Consider the following 19,642-nt stretch of genomic DNA (forward strand, 5'->3'; position numbering starts at 1 on the left):
AGAGGAAATTAAAGTGCTAGAAATACCAACATGACAAGGACCTAACCTACCTTACTAATTATTTCCAATGGCATCTCTATTTTTTTCTTTGGGTACTTGCTGTAGCAATTTTCATTACATAGTCATTTGCTTGAGTGCCCATCTTCTAAATCTTTTGCTACCTCAGAAAAAGACTAATTCCACAAGAAATAAGGAAATAAAATTTTGGGGTAGCCAGAAAAGTCTATTGATTTGAGTATGAAATTTGAAAGGCAGTCCACAAGCAAGTTTAATAAAATTTTGATTTAGGCTCAACTAAATATAATCGAATTCCTTCGTATCTAACTTAAAAAATTTAGGCTTCCCTTCAAAGATCTTAAAAAAGATAAGTTTACTTATCCCTCATAAAATTTAATCAATTGCTTTTTAAAATATAAACAGGAACACTGATACCTTACTAGAGAATTGACTAAAATCCAAGAGAAACTTTCGTAGAGTTTGTATAGAATGCTAGTAAATGAATATTATGCAAACAGGAGAGTGCATAACAAGGCACACAAGGATGCTTTGAAATCAGGCCCGGCATACAAGCAAGGCAACTTCACATGAACAATAATGTATCATTAGTAGATACATTTAGTTGTCTCAAATATTTATCCGCCAAATGCACTAAAGCATCCTATAGTTTGATGTGTAAGAAACCATATAAGAACCAAATATATGCTCTTTCCCCACATTTTCCTCATCTTATCATCCTCACAAGAATTACGGGCTTTAAACCCACCAACCCATGTAATAGCCCACCAAAATACTCTACAAATACATGCTGAAACAAGTGGTAAGCTAACAGTGACAAGTATCGCATTCACCAAAACGAGAGATGGGTACCTCAGAGTGTTCGCCCTTAAGTTCGCATTTGAATTATGTTTAACATATACCTTTGTGTAGGTCTCCCTCAGAGTTGCAGGTCACTTGGATCTCGGTAAAATAATATATTATGGATCAGAAGGATAACAATAGAAGATTACACGATGTAGAACAGTAGAATGAATGAAGAGCACGAGGGAACTAACATTGTACAGGTTACATAAGCACTATAGCAGCATTGCCTGAAATCACTCGTGTATACACTACAAGCGTTCAGAAGCAGAGATCAGGGAGTAATTCAAGTTCCAAACTGTGACTATCAAGTGATTTCGGACCTAATCTGAGTCATTTTAGTACTTTTTTGAAGGGAAATATCATCTGAGTACTATTTCTTACAATCGCAATCGCTACGACATAGAAATCATCAATCTAACAGGAAATCCTCCAATATCGATCACCATCTACAGGTTATTCTCCATTTATCCTCCCAAAATCAACAAGATCGTCTCAAATGAAACCCCCTGCGTCTCCATCCTCACAAACCACGACACAGAACTATAAGACTAAATCAATCACAAAAATGAAATGGCCCCAGAAACACTATTAATCATCAAACCATTCCACTACTTCCGGTACTTCTCTTCACTAAGATCAGGAACAAATCAAGGTAGATCGTATCATAATCAAGGAAAAAACACCAGATAAATAGGAATCATCGAAGAAAAATCGATAGAGGTGGAAAAGCATTGAAATGGGGGATAAGCGTTGGGGTTTCGACCATACCTCGTACCTATTTGGAGATCATCCGATTGATTCGCTTCGGCCTCCGCGCCAAAACCGCCACGCGATCGAGTCGAGAGCGCGATGGGTTTCAGATTTACGTATATGTCGCAACCAAATACGAAATGACAGACAAATTCCTCCGTATATTGATTTTACAAACATAACATTTTACAATTTAAAGACATAAAATATACCGCTGTATAAGAAATCCGTGTATAAATATACTATAATGCATGAGATTATATGTACATAAATATAATTTTTTTATCAATCGGGCCAAAAATTCAATTAATGACTATCAAACATGTCTTCTTAACTATCGGAGATGATGAATAAGATCAAAAAATAATTTTTGATTAGATCATCGGTTACATAAATAATATTATATAATACTTGCAGTGTTTTGATATCTTCGAGCTCACATTAATTCGATTATTAGAACTATTTAGTGAGATATAGAATATTAGCATTTTTCTAGCTTTTTTTTATTTTTCTTCGATTTCTGTCGCATCGAATTCCATAAAAAATTAACACGAGCAATAAATAGGGTCGTATGGGACGGTTGGGCTCCAGCTGGCGTGTCGCCTAACCAAACCAAGTGGGCCCCGTCTTGGGCTCGGTCCTCACCGCACTCACCGTTAGGTACCCAAAGCAAGGACGATTGTTACTCGCAACGCTGGATGCCGGTTACGTTTCTACACTACTATAGGGATTACACGTTCGCTACCAACGCTGTGACTGCGAATTCCGTGGGTCCTGACCGTTAGTCTTATCATAGTGCAGGTAAGACGGAGGGGTAGACAGAAAAAGGAAGAAAAGTGCTGCTCCCACCTCGGCGCGTAAGAAGTGGGCGTAATGAACTGGAGTAGAGATAAGAGTTTATGCCACCAACTTGCGGGTCCCGCCTCGCGTTGTCTCGTCTCTGTTAGTCCTCTTCGTTTCTTTTTCTTTCTTGATCGGCTTTAAATCTGTTTCCCTCTCCCCCCTTACCAATTCGCCATACTCTCAGGTTTCAGTCCCGTCTCCGATCCGATCCCCTAGAGATCCGGAAGGTATGAAACCCTAACCATAGATCTGATCTGCCATCGTTTCGATTTCCCTGGTTCCCGGGAGTTGCCGGTGCCTTTTGCCATTACATGATGCTTTGTGTAGCCTCTCAATCGATCGATACTTGTGCGTTGTTTCCTGCTGTTTTTGGTACAAACTTTCTCTATTTGGATGTTACTTCCGAGTATTGGGAGTTCGATCTCTGGTTTTCCTGATGGCAGATCTCAGATTCTCTCTCTAGATGTAATTTGGGGTCAAATTGAGCTGGATTTGATATTTCCTGCTGTAATCTTCTTTAGTTAGCTGCATATTCACAAGAATTGGTGTGTTTAGCACTTAAGTCACAGTGGATGGAGTTGAGTTGCAACGACGATTTGTGACTTATTGTGCTAGTTTTAGTTTTATTTATTGGTAATTTTGTCTAATTGATGCTGTGATTTATGGATCTAAAGGTTGCAACTTTTGATGTACCAAAGGCAACATTGATTTATACTGAATGAATCCCCATATCACATAATATATTATTCTATCTGGTGAAAGGAATAGTCATGTTTAGACTCGTACAAAGTCTTGATTTTGATCGATGTCATGTATTCTTAGTGTCTTATTAGGGGAATGACTGCTGTGTGGTATTGATTCTATCTGGTGATGGATATAGTCCTGTTTATAATCGTGCAAATCTTGAATTAGATTGAGCACATATATTTATTAGTGATTTATGAGAGGAATGGCTGCTGTATGGTATTTATCGAAAGGGTAGATTGAAACGATGATCTGGTTTTGATCTCAAACTGGTTTTGCTTGTAGGATGATATTTGATTTCAGTGTCTTGCACATGACTGACAAGGATTGCAGGTCTTGTAAAGGCTATGTAACATGAACTTCAGGAAGCGGATGGTTTCTTGGATTCTGAATGTCGTAGCTTATTTTAACGAGTTTAGCCTGCTCTCAAATAGGAAACACTTTATGTTGGATGCAATGTCAACTGTGACTTCCTGGATTGTGATTACATTTATATGATAAGTTCTGACCTGCCATATATAAGTAAAGATGCAAGATATCAATTTTGTTATATTGAATTCCTTTTTAACAATACTATATCTGACACTCTCCTGTCTGCTTATCTTAATATCTTAATCAGCTGATGAAGGAGCACGCTATGTCATGCTCTGTGTGTGTCTGTGAGATATTGTTTCTTTGTTAAAATTGTTTGGTTTGGTGCACTAAAGTCTTGTTAGCTAAAGACCATTATGTAGGCCACAAATCCCATTTGATAACTCATAATAGCATGATCCCTTAAACCCTTGTCATACAAGTTATTTTTGAGATTGCTGCTGAAGTCAAATCTGAAATTCCTCCTTTCTGGTCAAGTAATTGATAACAAGTCAATAGAATTTTCTTAACTTTAAGCATGATCTCATTCAGTTTCCACAACTAATCAGTCATGCTATTTGACCAAATGTTGTTCTTGGAAGATAATAATAAGTTGGTTAAGCAATTTATTTTGTGCTTTCAGCCATCTATCTTCTTATGCAGCATTTTTAACTTGACCAGCTAATACATTTTTTCTCACTTTCATATTACTCTGTATTTGTAGATAACTGTTTTCTCTTCTTTATAATAATATGTGCATTTTTTTCTCTTCTTTATAATAATATGTGCACTCCAGCTAATAAAACAGAGAATTCTGAAGAACTTTCAATGGGAAAAAAAATGTCTGCCATGAGTAAGCTCAGCCCTCCATATGACAGAATAGAAATTTGATTTCTGGAATAGTTACCAGTAGATTTGTTTATTCACTGTGATATTTGATCAAGTATTAATATTCCATTTACATGCATGTGTAGAGAACCATGTGAAGATTAAATATGCAGGTGGACTGAATTATATTACTGGATTGTTATATGCAATTTCAATATTGTTATCTATTAGCTATGACATGAAGATGCCTCTGGTATTCATTAGGAAGTAATTTGCAGCATATTTAGAAGTACCATTTACCAAAGTTCAATAATTGTTTCTGTGCTCATCTTCAGTCAAACTGTCTTCTAGAATTTAGTTCTCGACTGCTTTAACTATTCTCTGTGACTAGGATAGCTTGATCACTGAAATTAATTTAAACTTGAGCCCTCTGTATGCCATTAGCATCTAGCTATCCAGACAATTTAATCTGACATGTCATTTTCATTCAAAAGAAATCTTATGATGTTTCCGTTATAGTTGTGCCAGATTAGATATCCTCTTGAGGCTTCCAATTTGCAGGGAAATCTGTCAAAGATAGAAAATGGGACGTGGAGTGAGCAGTGGAGGGGGTCAGAGCTCTTTAGGCTATTTGTTTGGTGGCGGCGAGGCTCCCAAATCTGTTTCTGATGATGCTGCACCAGTTCAAAAGCAAGCTCCTCCACCCCCTATTAACAAAGAGATTCCAGCTGGTATCCAAAGCAGTCAAGCAAAAACCTTCTACCGAGCAGATGGGCAGAACTGTGGAAATTTCATCACAGTATGATATCACTGGCTCAACTAGTTCTACTTTAATAAAAGCGTATATGCTAAGTGTGCATTTTTTTTCTACAAATGTATCTTTTTATCTGCACATGAAACTTTTGGTAAAAATCCTTCATATGTTGCTTCTTTAGATATACAGGATTTCCATTTCAAACATGCAAAGTATCTACTCCTCTCTCTTATTCAATCCTTCAGAGAAACAAACTTCTCTGTTTATTTCTGCTCTAGTTTATTTCCTTTATCATTTACACGATTTTATCTACAAGGTTATAGTTTGTAGCTTTAATTGCAAAATTCTTTATCTAAAACCAGCAGTTTCTCAAGCTGAACTCTTGTCCATGGCTTCTAGTCAGCTGCAATAAAAATTTTTATGATAAGTTGAATATCTAAATTATTTAACTATGTTGTTCTCGTGTTATGATTGCTACCTTATGGGACTAATCAAGGTAGGCCTAACGTCCTCGTTAAGGCCCAACATAGTCCATATCAAATCCTAACATGGTGCATATGAAGCATAGCTTGATGGGCTGGCTGCATGCTGTGACAGTCTCACTGTACCTAAATAATAAAATATCTTTGATACTAAATGTCACACCTAATGGGTTAATTGGCATATCAACTTTGTTAAACCCAACTTATGACCAAAATACTTAAGTTAAAATTGACAATAGTATGCCCATCAAACCCTTATAAGTCATCCATAGTCTTGCCTACTTCTAATATGGGACTAATTGGAGTGTTACATATTTGCTTTCAAGGTAGCAATAATGTTAATTGTGACAATCTTATCAAATTGGATTACTAGTACTAGTTTGTTACATCTGCAAAAGATATTCCAGCAAGATCTTAGTGCATTTAGGAGATAGAAAGTTTTAATAACCATTAGGATATTTGATGACTTAGGCGATAGAAACTTACATTGTGTGTTAAATTCCTTCTGCATTTTGATTTAGCAGTGTGAAGATCTCAATCTGTCAAATTTGCTTTCTTTGCTTCTATAAATTTGTGCTTGTATTATGATGTCTTGCCAAATTACTTAAAAAGCCCAACAGACTTTGAACACAGCGATTGCAAGGAGACATGTCCAATCTGCAACAAGTACTTGCCAAAAAGATTTATCCACATAAATCCTTACAATCAGTGACTGCTTGAGTTAAGCTGTGTAGCAGCTCATATCATAACTTATTTTATCTATTCAATAGCAACTTGAAGAGCATACAAATTCTCATTTACTTGTAGCTAAAAGAGATGAATATGTGCTTCTTCCTGTTGTTTATCATTGGAGAGCTAGCTAATTGTGAGTCTTCATTGTACAGGATCGACCTTCCACAAAGGTGCATGCTGCTCCTGGAGGTGGTTCTTCCCTTGGTTACTTGTTTGGTAACGGGAGTAACTGATGCTATTCTTGGCTGTTTAAAGCAGTGAGATTGTTGGAATGAAGGTTTATTGCATATGGCAGGTGTCATAAAAGACTTATGTAAATTACGTTTGGTTATGTATGGCATCCTAAGAATATGTACTAGATGATTGCCAGAATGACTGAGAGACATGTAATGTGATTGCATATTATCCTCCTTTAAGTGAATGACCTCTCAATCCATTCTCATGATATTATGGTTGATGCTGGTTTCATTACATGAGAGCAAATATTAAGTATAAAGTGCAGTACAAGGCTCCTTCATCACACACAAGGAAAACCGTCTTCATCCTCAATAGATTTTTGCTCGGGTAAAGCTAAAAAAATTGAGTGGAGAAAGTATCCCCGTGGAGTATTTTGCAAACATCTTAACCATCTTTGCCTGTATTAATTTGCGGACTGGAGTGGACCAGGTAATACATTCTTCTCACAGTTTTATTGTCCCCTCGTGTGTCCCATCATCCATACCACAACATTTTGGCTCTTCGCTCCTTCAGAAGGTAGCACTATAACAAGTATTAAATTTCCATGGGAAAGCCGCCACAAGATAGCAGCATCCAAATTAACCGATCGCACATGTTCTTCTCCGCCCTATGATGACCTCAAACTTTGACTGAGCCGAGCGGTCATGTGTTCCGTCAAATCACTCGTTCGACCGATGCCGAGAAGGACCATGTCAAGGACATCAAAGGCCTCGAAGACCATGGCTAGCTGCAACGAAGAAGACCACATCCCAGCGCACAACACGCATGCGTCGGATGGTCGTTGGTCGTCAGAGATCGACGTAAAAGAAAAGGCTAGGGCCTGGTGGGGTCAGTGTTTAGGTTGCAGGGCTCAACCAGCAGGTTGTGTACTGGGGAGCTGATGGATGGAGAGACCAGGAGGAAATATGGCTTTGGGAGTTCACATGCTGGATGAGAACAAAGGGAAGCTGGTAGTGCATGCAGCAATTATGCTGGTAGGCCTTGTCCTCGAGTTTCTTCTTCTTGCACGTAGGCTCTCCAAAACGCATGCATGAGACGGGGACTTGGACATGAGATGATTAGCTGCGTGGTCCTCTTGTGACCATGCAATAAAAGCTTTCAGCTTTTGGACAACATTTGCTCTTGAGGATGACAACCATAGGGTGTCCTTACATTGATCACGCACACCAAGGTTCTTGTTCACTAGGTTTCTTTTCACTCCGGAAGTTTCATGATCATATATAGTATTCTCGTGTATTCATTATCATGTGAAATTGAAACCATCAATGTGGATTCGCTTCCCTTTGTTATTCACAAGTGCTGGTGGTGATCTCCTCTCCACGTACGCGTCTACTGTGTCCTGATCGAGCCACTAATCATCTCACGCGAGCAAAGCAATCCCCTAGGTTTCCGTCAGCTTTTTGCTGGGGTCCACAAACGGCAGTCGATACGTGAGGATGTTTTTGCCGGGGTCCACAAGGAGAACCAGCGGGGGTTTAGATCGGGCTGCGTGGTTGGCCGCTGCAACCGACGGTGGTCAGAAGCGCCACGAGGATCGATCTGAACCGCCGACAAGAGGCATCGTGGTCCATCCAGATGGCGAGGAGGAGGACCCGGTCGATGAACCGGACCGGCGTGTAGCACCGACATGATGCGACGACACCGACGGGCTCGAGGCAGCGGGCTCCGCCGCTTTTCTGTGGCGCCCGGACGCAGCGGCGGTTCGATCCCGGCCGTGCGACTCGGCAATACCCGCCCGTTCTGAGCTGTCAATGACAGGTGGGCTCGCTTCGGGCCAGGACAGACGGCACCTCGAAGGCCACCTGTCCCGGCGATGGAGCCCGCCATCGTTGGTGAGGGTTCTCCCGTCTAGCCACGTATTATCCCGCGCGGGCCCCGTCGGATCACCTGCCGCCAATCTCATTGATCACGAGGCCCACTCGTGGCCCGTCCCCCGGACGCGCTGCCTGCGCGTCGGTGTCTACGGTTACGCGCGTCGCCTCCGTCCCAACTTCCAACGCAATGATCCAGATCTCGGAAAGATCGGTCCTTCGCGCAAAGTGACTGAACTACCCTCGCAGTAGACACGTCTGCAAAGGTAAAGCGTGTAATTTGTTGTTACATTGGGGGACAAAGGGATCATTGACCACAGGTTTTCGCCTGAAGTGTATACCGTAGTTTACTTGTATTGAGCAATTAAGAGGAGAAATGCCCGCGCTCAATTACTCCTATTTAACCGCTCCGCTCTCACGCTCTTCGTCCCTCGCTCGTACCCATTTGCTTCGCTTACAAACCCTCTCTTTCTGGACCTCCATCTCGCCACTTCCGTTCCTCCAAATACCTTGCCTTTTGCGCCGCTAAAACTGTGGCTTCTTGCCCCGCCCATGTCGTACTCTGAAGTGGACGCTTCCTCCCTCACGCTCTTCCTCCCCCGAGCCGCCCTCTCCCCGATCCTCGCCGTGACCCTCATTGCTTTCTCCGTCCTATGGTTCTTCCCCGGCGGAATCGCCTGGGCTCTCTCCAGGGCCCACGCGTGCTCCATCCCCGGCCCGTCCGGCTTCGTTTCTGCCCTCTCCGGCTCCGCAGCCCACCGGGTGCTCGCCGGGCTCGCCAACTCGCACAAGGCCATCGATTTGATGGCATTCTCCGTCGGCTTCACGCGGTTCGTCGTGTCGAGCCACCCCGACTCGGCGAAGGAGATCCTCCAGAGCTCGGCCTTCGCCGACCGCCCCATCAAGGAGTCCGCCTACGAGCTCCTATTCCACCGCGCCATGGGGTTCGCCCCGTTCGGCGAGTACTGGAGGAACCTGAGGAGGATCTCTTCCACCCACCTGTTCAGCCCTCGACGGGTAGCCGCGTTCGGCGAGCGCCGGAGGGCGATCGGGGAGCAAATGGTGGCCCACGTCCGGGACCTGATGGCGAAGAATGGCGTGGTGGAGGTGAAGAAGGTTCTGCACGTTGGGTCTCTGAACAACGTGATGATGAACGTCTTCGGCAGAAGATACGACTTTGGCAAGGGTGAGGGATCGGAGCTGGAGGGGCTGGTCAAAGAAGGGTATGAGCTCCTTGGTCTGTTCAATTGGGCTGATCACTTCCCTCTACTGGGGTGGTTGGACTTGCAAGGGGTGAGGAAGAGGTGCAGGAGTCTATCGAAACGAGTAAATGCCTTTGTGGGGGGCATCATAGAGGAGCACAGGGTGATGGGCAGGATTAGTGGAGGTGTGGTGGATGGCGCAGGAGACTTTGTGGATGTGCTTCTTGGTCTGGAAAAGGAGGAGAAGCTTTCTGACGCCGACATGGTTGCGGTTCTCTGGGTAAGTGCAGCTCATGACACAGTCATTAAGCTTCGTATCTTTTCATTTAAGGTGCTGTCTACTTGGTTGTTAGCGTTTGATCCTTTTGCTTGATCTGCTACATGTTTTCTGTGGCTGACTTGCGGTTATCGTAGTGGAGCATATCAAACCTGTGTTCCTTAGTTTATCTCATATAATTCCTCGAAAGTGATTTCAGAATCTTATCTCCTCTTGGTGTCGGACGAATAATTGATGTTTTCTTGGACTGTAGCTGTCCATGCCATTCTTGGTGATATAATGGTTCCTAAGCTCACCATATATTACGTATGATATGCATGAATCGACTTTTAGTGTGGGGTAGAAGACGGCCAACTTTTGCATGTTGATGGGTGTGCAGGAGATGATCTTTAGAGGAACGGACACCGTTGCCATCCTCTTGGAATGGATAATGGCCAGACTGGTTCTGCACCCCGACGCCCAATCCAAAGCGCGGTCGGAGATCGACGCCGTCGTCGGCAACACACGCCCTGTTACTGATGCGGATATCGTCAGCCTTCCTTATCTGCAGGCCATCGTGAAAGAGTCCCTCAGGATGCATCCACCTGGTCCGCTCCTCTCGTGGGCTCGCCTCGCCGTACATGATGCTCACGTCGGGAGCCACTTCATCCCCGCCGGCACCACTGCGATGGTGAACATGTGGGCGATAACGCACGACGAGTCCATCTGGGCGGAGCCTAATGAGTTCAAGCCCGAGCGGTTCACGGAGGAGGACGTGAACATTCTGGGTTCCGACCTGAGGTTGGCGCCGTTCGGTGCGGGGAGGAGGGCCTGCCCGGGGAAGGCCATGGGATTAGCTACTGTTCATCTTTGGCTGGCGCAGCTTCTTCAGAGCTTCAACTGGGTGCCTGCAGATGGTGGTGTGGATCTATCAGAACGCTTGAGGATGTCGCTCGAGATGGAGAAGCCTTTGGTATGCAGAGCTGTTCCAAGGTGCTGAGGGGTTTTGTTGGGAAGAAATGCTATAGGAAAGTGCAGTGCTTGGAGATCATTTTGTCCATGGCATCCCCATCACCTGCCCAACTTGATAGTTAGGGTAGAAGTGCTGCTCTGACCAAAGAATGTTGATAGCAAGTGTTTTGTAGCTGCTTCTGATGGTCTGCTCATGTATGCTGTTTCCATGCAATGCAGCTAATGGAATGAATGTATATGCATAGGTAGGTTATACCTACTTGCTCAACTACTACTCTAAATGTTCATCTTCTTCCTCTTCTGCCTTCTTAAATGATCTTGTCCATTTGCAAGTTGGTTGATTGCTGATTATCTTATCTGAGCTTTTATGATATTGTGTTGTTTGTAGTATACTAACCGTTGCGGTAAACAATTTGGAGCCGTGGCCTCGAGGCCGACGTGGCTCGGTTCGGGTCCGGAAGGCAGGATCTTTCCGGTGCGGCCCTCGGGTTCGCCGAGGTGGTCGGCTGCGACGGTCCGATCAGGATGGGGTCAGCCGTCTCCACCGGGATGGGCCTCCTCGGCTTGGCACGTGTCCCGTCTACAGTCCTGCACACAGGTCGGGTCGAGCCGACGATCAAATCAGCAGATGGTGGAGGGGGTGAAAAAGAGAAGAGTTTGAGATGTCTCTGCGGTGTGTTTCCTCCTTCTTCCTCCCCCACTCGTCCAGAGTGCGAGGGTATTTATAGGGAAGCTTGCTGTTGTTTAATGTGCCCGCTTGCAGGGGCAGATGGTGGCGTGTGACATTGGTTTGACGTGGCGTGAAGAGCCGAGCCTAAGCGGATGTTAATGCGCCTCGGGCTGTGTTCTGGTCCGTTTGACCGGGTACCGTCGCGTCGATCGAGGCGTGAGGTGCGGTTGACATCAACCGGGTCTTATCGTAATTACTATCCTCATCACTAACAAAGGAAGGAGAACTGTAATATAAATTAATTCATAATTAATCAACCCTTAAGATACTAATAATACAATTCAACTTAGCAATTTATAACATTTCAATCCAAATAAAATATATACAAAGTAATTTTAATATGTACATAAGTAATTTTCACTATACACTTTGAAAAATTAAAAGATAATTTTATGAGCAAATCACAACTAATAAGCATTGTGACTCAAAATTTATCATAATATTATCTTTACACATGAAATTTTTATGTATTTAATATACCATAAATATCAAATTGTTTTTTGGTGCTTATAAAGTTCACAAAACTTTCGAATCATGACTTACTAATAATATTTTTAAAAGTAAGATGTATTTAAATATATTTTCATAATAAGAACATAAATATAACTAATGTCACATATCGAAACATAAATTATTGCAATACAAAAACTATTATTAACTTTTCATAAGCATAAATATAATCAGGGATTCACAAGTGTAAGTCTAGCTAAAATATCAAAACAATAATCATAATAGTAGTATTGAACCCTTATAATATATATAACACATATCTCAAACAAATATCAATGTACAACCCCCATTGATAGAATTCTAATCAAAGTCATATTGATTAGATAAAAAAATAATATATCATTTTTTTTTTTAGTAGCACTAAAGAGATATAGGATGATTTAAAGAGACTTTAATAAAAATTATAAATAATTAATGTTAGTAATAAAATAATTAATGTTAGTGGTATGAGAAAATGTGGAAGAAGATCAAAAAATTTTTTTTAATAGAAACTATAAATAAAGATTTAAGTATTCTGAACTTAATTAAATATGTGAATTTTTATAGATCCCAATAGTCGTAAAAAAATTCATATAATCGATCCTAAATAATTGGGACTTACAATCTTATTATTATTGTTATATAAATTACTTTCTTACAAAACTAAAATTTTAAGCAATTTTTTTAACATATAATTTTTAAAATGATTCATCATTTCAAAACTAACAATATTCATAAATTTTTTTAATTTTTTTTTAATATAATGATTGAATAGCTATTTTTATATGAATGTGCTTTTACATATGGTAAACATCTTAAGTGCTTTTGCAAGGCTTTCAAATAATAAAAAAATCTTTAAATCATGTAAATAATATATTTATAATTTATAAATATATGCATTCATACTTAAAAAAAGGGGATCAAATGGAGTCATAGAATACTTACTCTACTTACTTTGATTGCATATCCTCGATACAACATATTTTAATCTTTTTTTTTATATTGTTCTAATGTCATAATTTTTTTATTTCCTTCATAATATAAATATTTAATTAACTAAAAATATCAAGATGCATCAATATATAATCCAAAATATAAATCTAAATAATGATAATATACGAGAGTTCAAAACCATACCTAATACAATTTTGTGAGCTTGATTTGAGTTCATTTGACATCAAAATGAGTCCTCTTTATTATTTTTAAATATATTATCAAAACTACTATTGTACCTTTGCAATTTAGTCCCTATAAATTGTGTATTTATGACTAGGTCCTCAAATAAATGTTGGGGTGTTACAAGAATAGTGTCTACTCTTCATGGTATATATGCTTTGCAAAGTTTTGCTTTATTGCATGCTTATCCTCTATGATTGGCTTTTCATGAAGCTCTTGCTTTGCATTCATGTCTATATGCTAAGGTACTCGTCAAGCCTCTAATGTTCTGATGATTTCCACTTTAAATTGCTACAACCAAATCATGGAGAAAGAACCTCCATGATATCCTGCTCTTTCTGGGATCAAATCCCACATAGAAACATTTAGAACTATCACCTTCCTTACACTTCCATGTCATAAAAATAAGGCAACCTGATGCCTCGTCGTGGAGATGCCAAACCTCTTGAAGGATCGATCTCTCTCTTCTCACTCACTCCTACACTGTATCGTCGTCATGTCATTTGGGTGGGGGGAATAACAAAGGCCACAAGATCTTAGTGAATCTATGCCTCATTATGATGATGGGGTATATCTAATAAGGCGGAGAGTTGTGACCTTCGGGGGAGAGCAGAGGGTCAAAGCAAGCAGATGGTATTCTTTAACCGGTCCAATTAGAAATCCAGGCACAGATTCATGTCTCAATCTGCTCACTAAATATGATGTGTTGAGGGTGGCATTTCTCCCTATGGAAGAGAATTCAATGTTCTTGAGCTAAGAAACCTTAATAATTCTTTAGTAAGGCAGTGTTATTGGCATTTTTGTGGCTTTTAGATCCTATTGTGGTACCTGAGTTTTCATCATCGAAGATATAGTTGGCATAGATGTTTGCTGTGGAACAGAGCATATGTGGTGGTTCTGATCCAGTTCAGTGAAACTCCAGAGGATTGGCCCACCTTTTGCAATAGATATGTAGGAAACAGAAGGCATAAAGCTTAAAGGAAATCATGGCTTGCATTTGTATCCACTTGCAAAGGCACAAACCTCAGTTATCATAGGCAGTCTCAGGTTTAGAAGCTTTGGTTTGCTGCCCTCAACTTGCCATTGTTGATTCTTCCTCAAACAAATGCTGGTGCTTCTCATCATCATACCACATTCTGCATCAGATACTGCTGTACTATATGTCTTCATTGCTCAAAGACTACTCAAACATGACTAATATTATGCAAGATCACTCTGGAATACATCAAGACACTACTCAAAAGAGTAAGTGTTTGTAGCATCCCAACTTAGTCTCAAAAGAGTATTGTTATGGGTGAGTGGTTCATACTCAATATGAATAACAAATAGGACCCATAGACCCATAATTTCTGGCCCAAATATCACCCTTCACATTGCATGGAGCTGTTTGATGCTATTCCTCATTCTTTTACCTTGCAGCTCTGCCTGATGTATAGGACTAGAGCAAGATGGATGGGGTCTACCTTGCTGTCTTGCAATGGAGTCCTTCATTCTGAAGTGTCACTCACTCAACATCCAATGCTCACTGACACACAGCCAATGGAAGTCCATGAACACAAAAGATCAAGGCCAGTCTGAAAGAGATGCCAGTATCTTATAATTTGGTGTGATGTCCAGTATCCAATATGGTGTAGCAGATCCTTACTGCATTGGCAGTACTGGCATTAGCTGTTCATCTGCTGTTGCTCATGAGACATGATGGCTTTGGTGGGTCAGAGAAGAGCATGCAGTGGAAGCATAAGAGGACAAACCGATTCATGAGCCAAATTTCTCTCCCAAGAGATTTCTCTGGGTCACACAGCCTCATCCATGGGCTCCATAGGTCAGGTGTGTGAGAGAGCTACTCATGTGATTGCAGTAGCAATCATAAGAAATGACAAGTGTATTGGCCAAAAAGAGACACAACTATCAGCTGTGAGAGTGGGATTTCTGCATCAAGAGACAAAGAAGAATAACAACTGCATTAGAATTCTCCATCATTCTCCCTTCTCTTCCTTGTGGATTCCTTGGGATTAAATTCCTCTACAATTAAGCAATATGCAGTGTGAGGGATGATTTGTGTCACAAGTATATTCATTTTCTTCTTATATATTTGAGAGGAGGAGTTGGCAGCAATCTGAAGAACACATACCTAACTCAGTCTGCAAGGGTTAAATTGTGCATATATATTGATCCTTCCTAAACTGTGTGTTGATGAAAGCCTTGTAGATTAGACAGACCATGCTTTTTATATGACTCACTGAGGCTGTGAGTCTCTATAAAATCATTAGGTTTGGTTAAGATAAAATTTCAAGCAGTAACATTCTTAGCACACCATGTTATCTTACTACCCAACTTGGCAACAGAAGGATGTCCTCATCTCACCCTTGCATGGACTCATGTATTGTACTTGGTCCAATACTTTTAGATTGTCTGATCCAAATGTAGATGTTGATTGTGCTGCATCAACCTAGATAGGTTGCCCTAAGGCTGGTGTCATAGACCAAGACTTCACATGTGTAGGAGTCTGTCACTGGTCCTGGCTGTAACACATACTAACCCTACGGTCCCTGTTCATTAGGTCCATGAATGAGGGTTATCCTCCAAACAGATGGTCCATATGATTGGGCACTCAATAGTGAGTGAACAGTAGAGGATCTACAGACAGCAGGTTGAGAGTTTGGCTAAGGTTTAAAGTCAGCTTTTGTCAAGTAGTGACAAAGACCAGTCAAAGATTGACACCCAGAAAGAATAAACAAGAGAAAATTTTCACATCAATCATGTCAAAGCAAAACGCCATGGCCACATTCAAATTTCAAACGATCTCCATGGGTTTCCTTGCCGGATATTACCCGATGCTGCTGTGAACTTGAAAAGCCGAAGAGAGAAAGAGTACATCAAAATCAATGCAAATGAATGTGTTGTCCATCAGGCCTGCACGCATGAGTGATGTGTTGCTTCTTCCTACCACCAAATGCATGCAACTGCATGGTTTTAAGGCATAGGTGATGTGTTACTTCTTCCTACCGCCAAATGCATGCAACTGCAAGGTTTTAGGGACCGTCCTATGAAGCATGCAGCTCCAATGGCACTTTCCGAAAGGCCCACATCTCCTCCACTGGGATCAGAGACTTGGAGGTGGTCAGCGGGAGGTGAGGGAAGAAGGCAGCATGAAGACACACATAGCCCTGGTCTTATCAGCTACATCTGGCTCAAGTAGGCTTCAAATGTAGCCTCTCCTTGAGATCTATGTTGCAGCACTTGCCTCTCTATTCACCCTCTTCCTCTACTTATTTCCTGTCCTATAATTACTTGGCTTCAGCTTTCTTTAGGAGTACTATAACATATACCTGTCTTTGAAGCAACAGCATCACCAATTCCATGCCTGCATGCCGTACAACCCAGCCTGCAATATTGCAGCATTTATAATGAATGCGTCACATCCTCTACCATGGCAGATGATGACTCTAATCGCTTGCAAGACAAGATTAGTTTCAGCTCAGCTGGCTATGAACAGTTTACGTCAAATACAAGTGGTTTATTTAGCTGAAGAGAGGTAGATAACTTCATCTTATTATCTATATATGAACATCAACAAAAGATACTATTAATTGTATAGTAATACATCAATCAGTTTCTTATAAATCAATATTAGGATTTATCCACCGACTACACCAAAATATTAGATACGTATGAAACATAGCTCCTAATCTAATATGAAATATTACATCTTGATCGGATAAAAATAAATATTTATGTGGTCAATAAATTTTTACTTTTATATTCCACAACAGATCCGACATCTTTATGAGAGATTATGCTGTGAGAGTTATTAACATTTAATTTGGGCCCCTATATTATTGTACAAACTTCAACAAGAAAATGTTATGAAAACTAAAGAGTGAGATTGTATGTTGTAGTGAGAAATCATCATTTTTATTATTCTTAAAAAAAAGAAAAACAAATTCAGTGCATGAGGTTTCCGTTAATACGGTATCTTTTACGGTATACGAAAATAATATTCTCGCTTTATTTTTTTTTTAATTTATATGTAGAAATAAATGCTTGAAAACAAGTTCCAAGGAGAAGTTTTAGTATGATTTTTGTTCTTTTGGAAACAATATCATCATCCTTTCAACCCCATGTTCATCCATTAATCCCCATTGTACCTTTGATCAAACAATGCAAGCCAAACAAACAACCAAAAGAAGACACAAGACAAAACTCTTGTTAATCTTTAGGTATCAGAAACAGGAGCGATCCACATGCCACCTTAATGTGTGATGACCCACGATTTTAGATCAAATTGTGTAGATGTGCTTTCAGAAAAGATTAGGATAACTAAGTTAGTGTAACACTAATGAGAATGGAGTATTGTAGTCATAATACCTTTTTAAGATGGTTAATTGGATCATTATCTACCATTACCATTTTGGTGAAAGAGAGTACAACTCAAGAATTTACCATAGAGAAGTCGCAAATTGTTATACCAAATAATTTTCATCTTGTTGCCAAGTCGAAGAGATGCATCCATGGGTGACGATGAATGGAAGGAGCGCCTCCTGTGTTTGTTCCCTCAAGTCGAGACATAAGAGCTGTACCCCATCTACTTCTTGTCCCTCGAGAAGAGGGAAGTTCTACTCACCCTCTATAATACCTTGAGGTCACAGAAGACTCGAATCACTTTCTTCCTTTTACGAGATTAGATGGAGAATACCGATTTGAATGTGGATTTTTTTTTTCCTTTTGTTTTCATGTTTAATTTTATCATGTAAGAGTGCAGAAGTACATCAAAATCTGAGCATCTCTAAGCATGCAATTATAGTCTTTCTTTTGTTACGTTTGTCATGTCTTGTTTGGCAGATTGTGAAATTTCTAACTTGTGTTATTTTCCCCCTTCTTCTTCTTCTTCTTCTTCTTCGTCTTCTTAGCATAATTTAGAGAATCAAATAAGAAAAGAAAGAAATCATAAAGGGATTAAGTACTTTTGGGAGCATTGAAAATTTAACACCCATAAGTACTCACTCATCCTTCACGCTTGTGCTTTGACTGGCTCTTTTTGTCAGTCAGATGGAGCCAATGGAAGAACACCACCCATGAATGTGTTGTTTGAGTTACTCAGTGCTTTTGAGCAATAGTGTAAAGGATAAATGTGATGCTCATATTGTACCAATATCTCGTAATGATTATAACCACAAGATGATGGAAATATTTTCCTGTCATGTGATAAGCTATGCATCAAACAAAAACAAACAGTCTCCATTTCAATGTGCATTCCCCACCTCCAATGTTGCTTTCTTCAGTGTTTGATTACAAGTAATCAATCACTTAACATGCAGTAAGACATGCGATTTGTAGCAACAATACAAATTCATGTCCATGTAATGAGAAAAAAAAAATGCAACTTATTCAGTAGAAAAAGGTCATTGTGAAGAGGTAAACTAAACCAATGTCTATCCTGCGTCAGTCAAATACAAATAGCATGTAGATCACGTAAATCCTTAATCGTAGTGAATTTATATTGTTCATTGTTGGCTTTTAGTTGTTTAGTCAACCATTATATTTCTTTTGTAATGACATATATATATATGTGTGTGTGTGTATGGGTAAAGAATTCAGATGATACAAAAGAATAGTAGTACTCGTGAGAGTGCGCACTGACACCCAACCAAACAAAGGAGAATAATTTCGAGGGTGCAAAAAAGTGAGCAACAAATCTACCAAGAAGACGGCCACCCAAATTGGGGTCAACAAGTGTGTGAGGTTGGGATTTGGGAAGGCCACCACCCTTTCACCCTTTTCCAAAATGGAAGAAAGGGAAGCATGGATGCATGGGAGCTATCCACCTTGCCTAAATCCATTAAAGAGATGCCGAGCTCCCATGTCTTGCTCGCCTCTCTCGAGTTCCTTCTTTCCCGCAGAGCCTATGGTTGTGAGAGAGGAAAAAGGCTATGGTGGAGACAAACAAGGCGTGGTTATACGAAGTGGGCAAGTGTGGTGGTGCGTTGGGGGGTGTCCCTTCCTTTACCCCTCTGGGAAACCCAGGAATCGTCACATCACTTCCCGCACTCAGTGGCCCCTCGCGACAGTGACAACTGATCCCCTCCACCTTTTCCGACCTTCCTCTTAAATTTCTGTTCCTCCTCCTCCTTTCTTTCCTCTCGTGATATATACTTTTCTTCTTCTTCTTCTTCTTCTTCTTCTTGCCTCTGTCTGTGCGCGAGATGGATTCGCATATTACCACAAGTAATTAATGCCTCAGCCAGATTATAATCTGGAAAGGTTTTGATGTTTATCCCACGAGTCAAACTAGCTGGTGTACTTGCTTGGCTCTGTCCTTCATTCTTTACACGGCCTTTGATGTGGAATCAAGGGTGGTTTATGTTACGATGGTGAAGTCAGAAAGGCTACCTGTAACCCTAAGAGATGCAGTAGATTCTCAGCT

The 19,642-nt window shown here is 40.6% G+C and overlaps 2 protein-coding genes across 3 annotated transcripts; both read left to right on the forward strand.

The window, feature by feature from the left end:
* The first annotated feature begins 2,535 nt into the window (after positions 1-2,535).
* LOC135673379 (protein SPIRAL1-like 3) lies at positions 2,536-6,790 on the forward strand. 2 transcript variants are annotated; one of them, XM_065182298.1, is made up of 3 exons: positions 2,536-2,681; positions 4,939-5,176; positions 6,498-6,790. In XM_065182298.1, the coding sequence occupies exons 2-3, from the start codon at positions 4,961-4,963 to the stop codon at positions 6,576-6,578; spliced, it is 297 nt and encodes a 98-aa protein (XP_065038370.1). In that variant the 5' UTR covers positions 2,536-2,681; positions 4,939-4,960; the 3' UTR covers positions 6,579-6,790. The 2 variants fall into 2 exon arrangements, with proteins under 2 accessions (XP_065038370.1, XP_065038371.1); XM_065182299.1 differs by having other exon boundaries at positions 2,578-2,681; positions 4,897-5,176.
* Positions 6,791-8,842: 2,052 nt separating this feature from the next.
* Positions 8,843-10,995, forward strand: LOC135674930 (cytochrome P450 78A5-like). The gene is made up of 2 exons (XM_065185195.1): positions 8,843-9,875; positions 10,252-10,995. The coding sequence occupies exons 1-2, from the start codon at positions 8,946-8,948 to the stop codon at positions 10,849-10,851; spliced, it is 1,530 nt and encodes a 509-aa protein (XP_065041267.1). The 5' UTR covers positions 8,843-8,945; the 3' UTR covers positions 10,852-10,995.
* The last annotated feature ends 8,647 nt before the right edge of the window (positions 10,996-19,642 follow it).

The sequence above is a fragment of the Musa acuminata genome, chromosome BXJ1-5, assembly GCF_036884655.1.
Source record: "Musa acuminata AAA Group cultivar baxijiao chromosome BXJ1-5, Cavendish_Baxijiao_AAA, whole genome shotgun sequence".
Classification (NCBI taxonomy): Eukaryota; Viridiplantae; Streptophyta; class Magnoliopsida; order Zingiberales; family Musaceae; genus Musa; species Musa acuminata.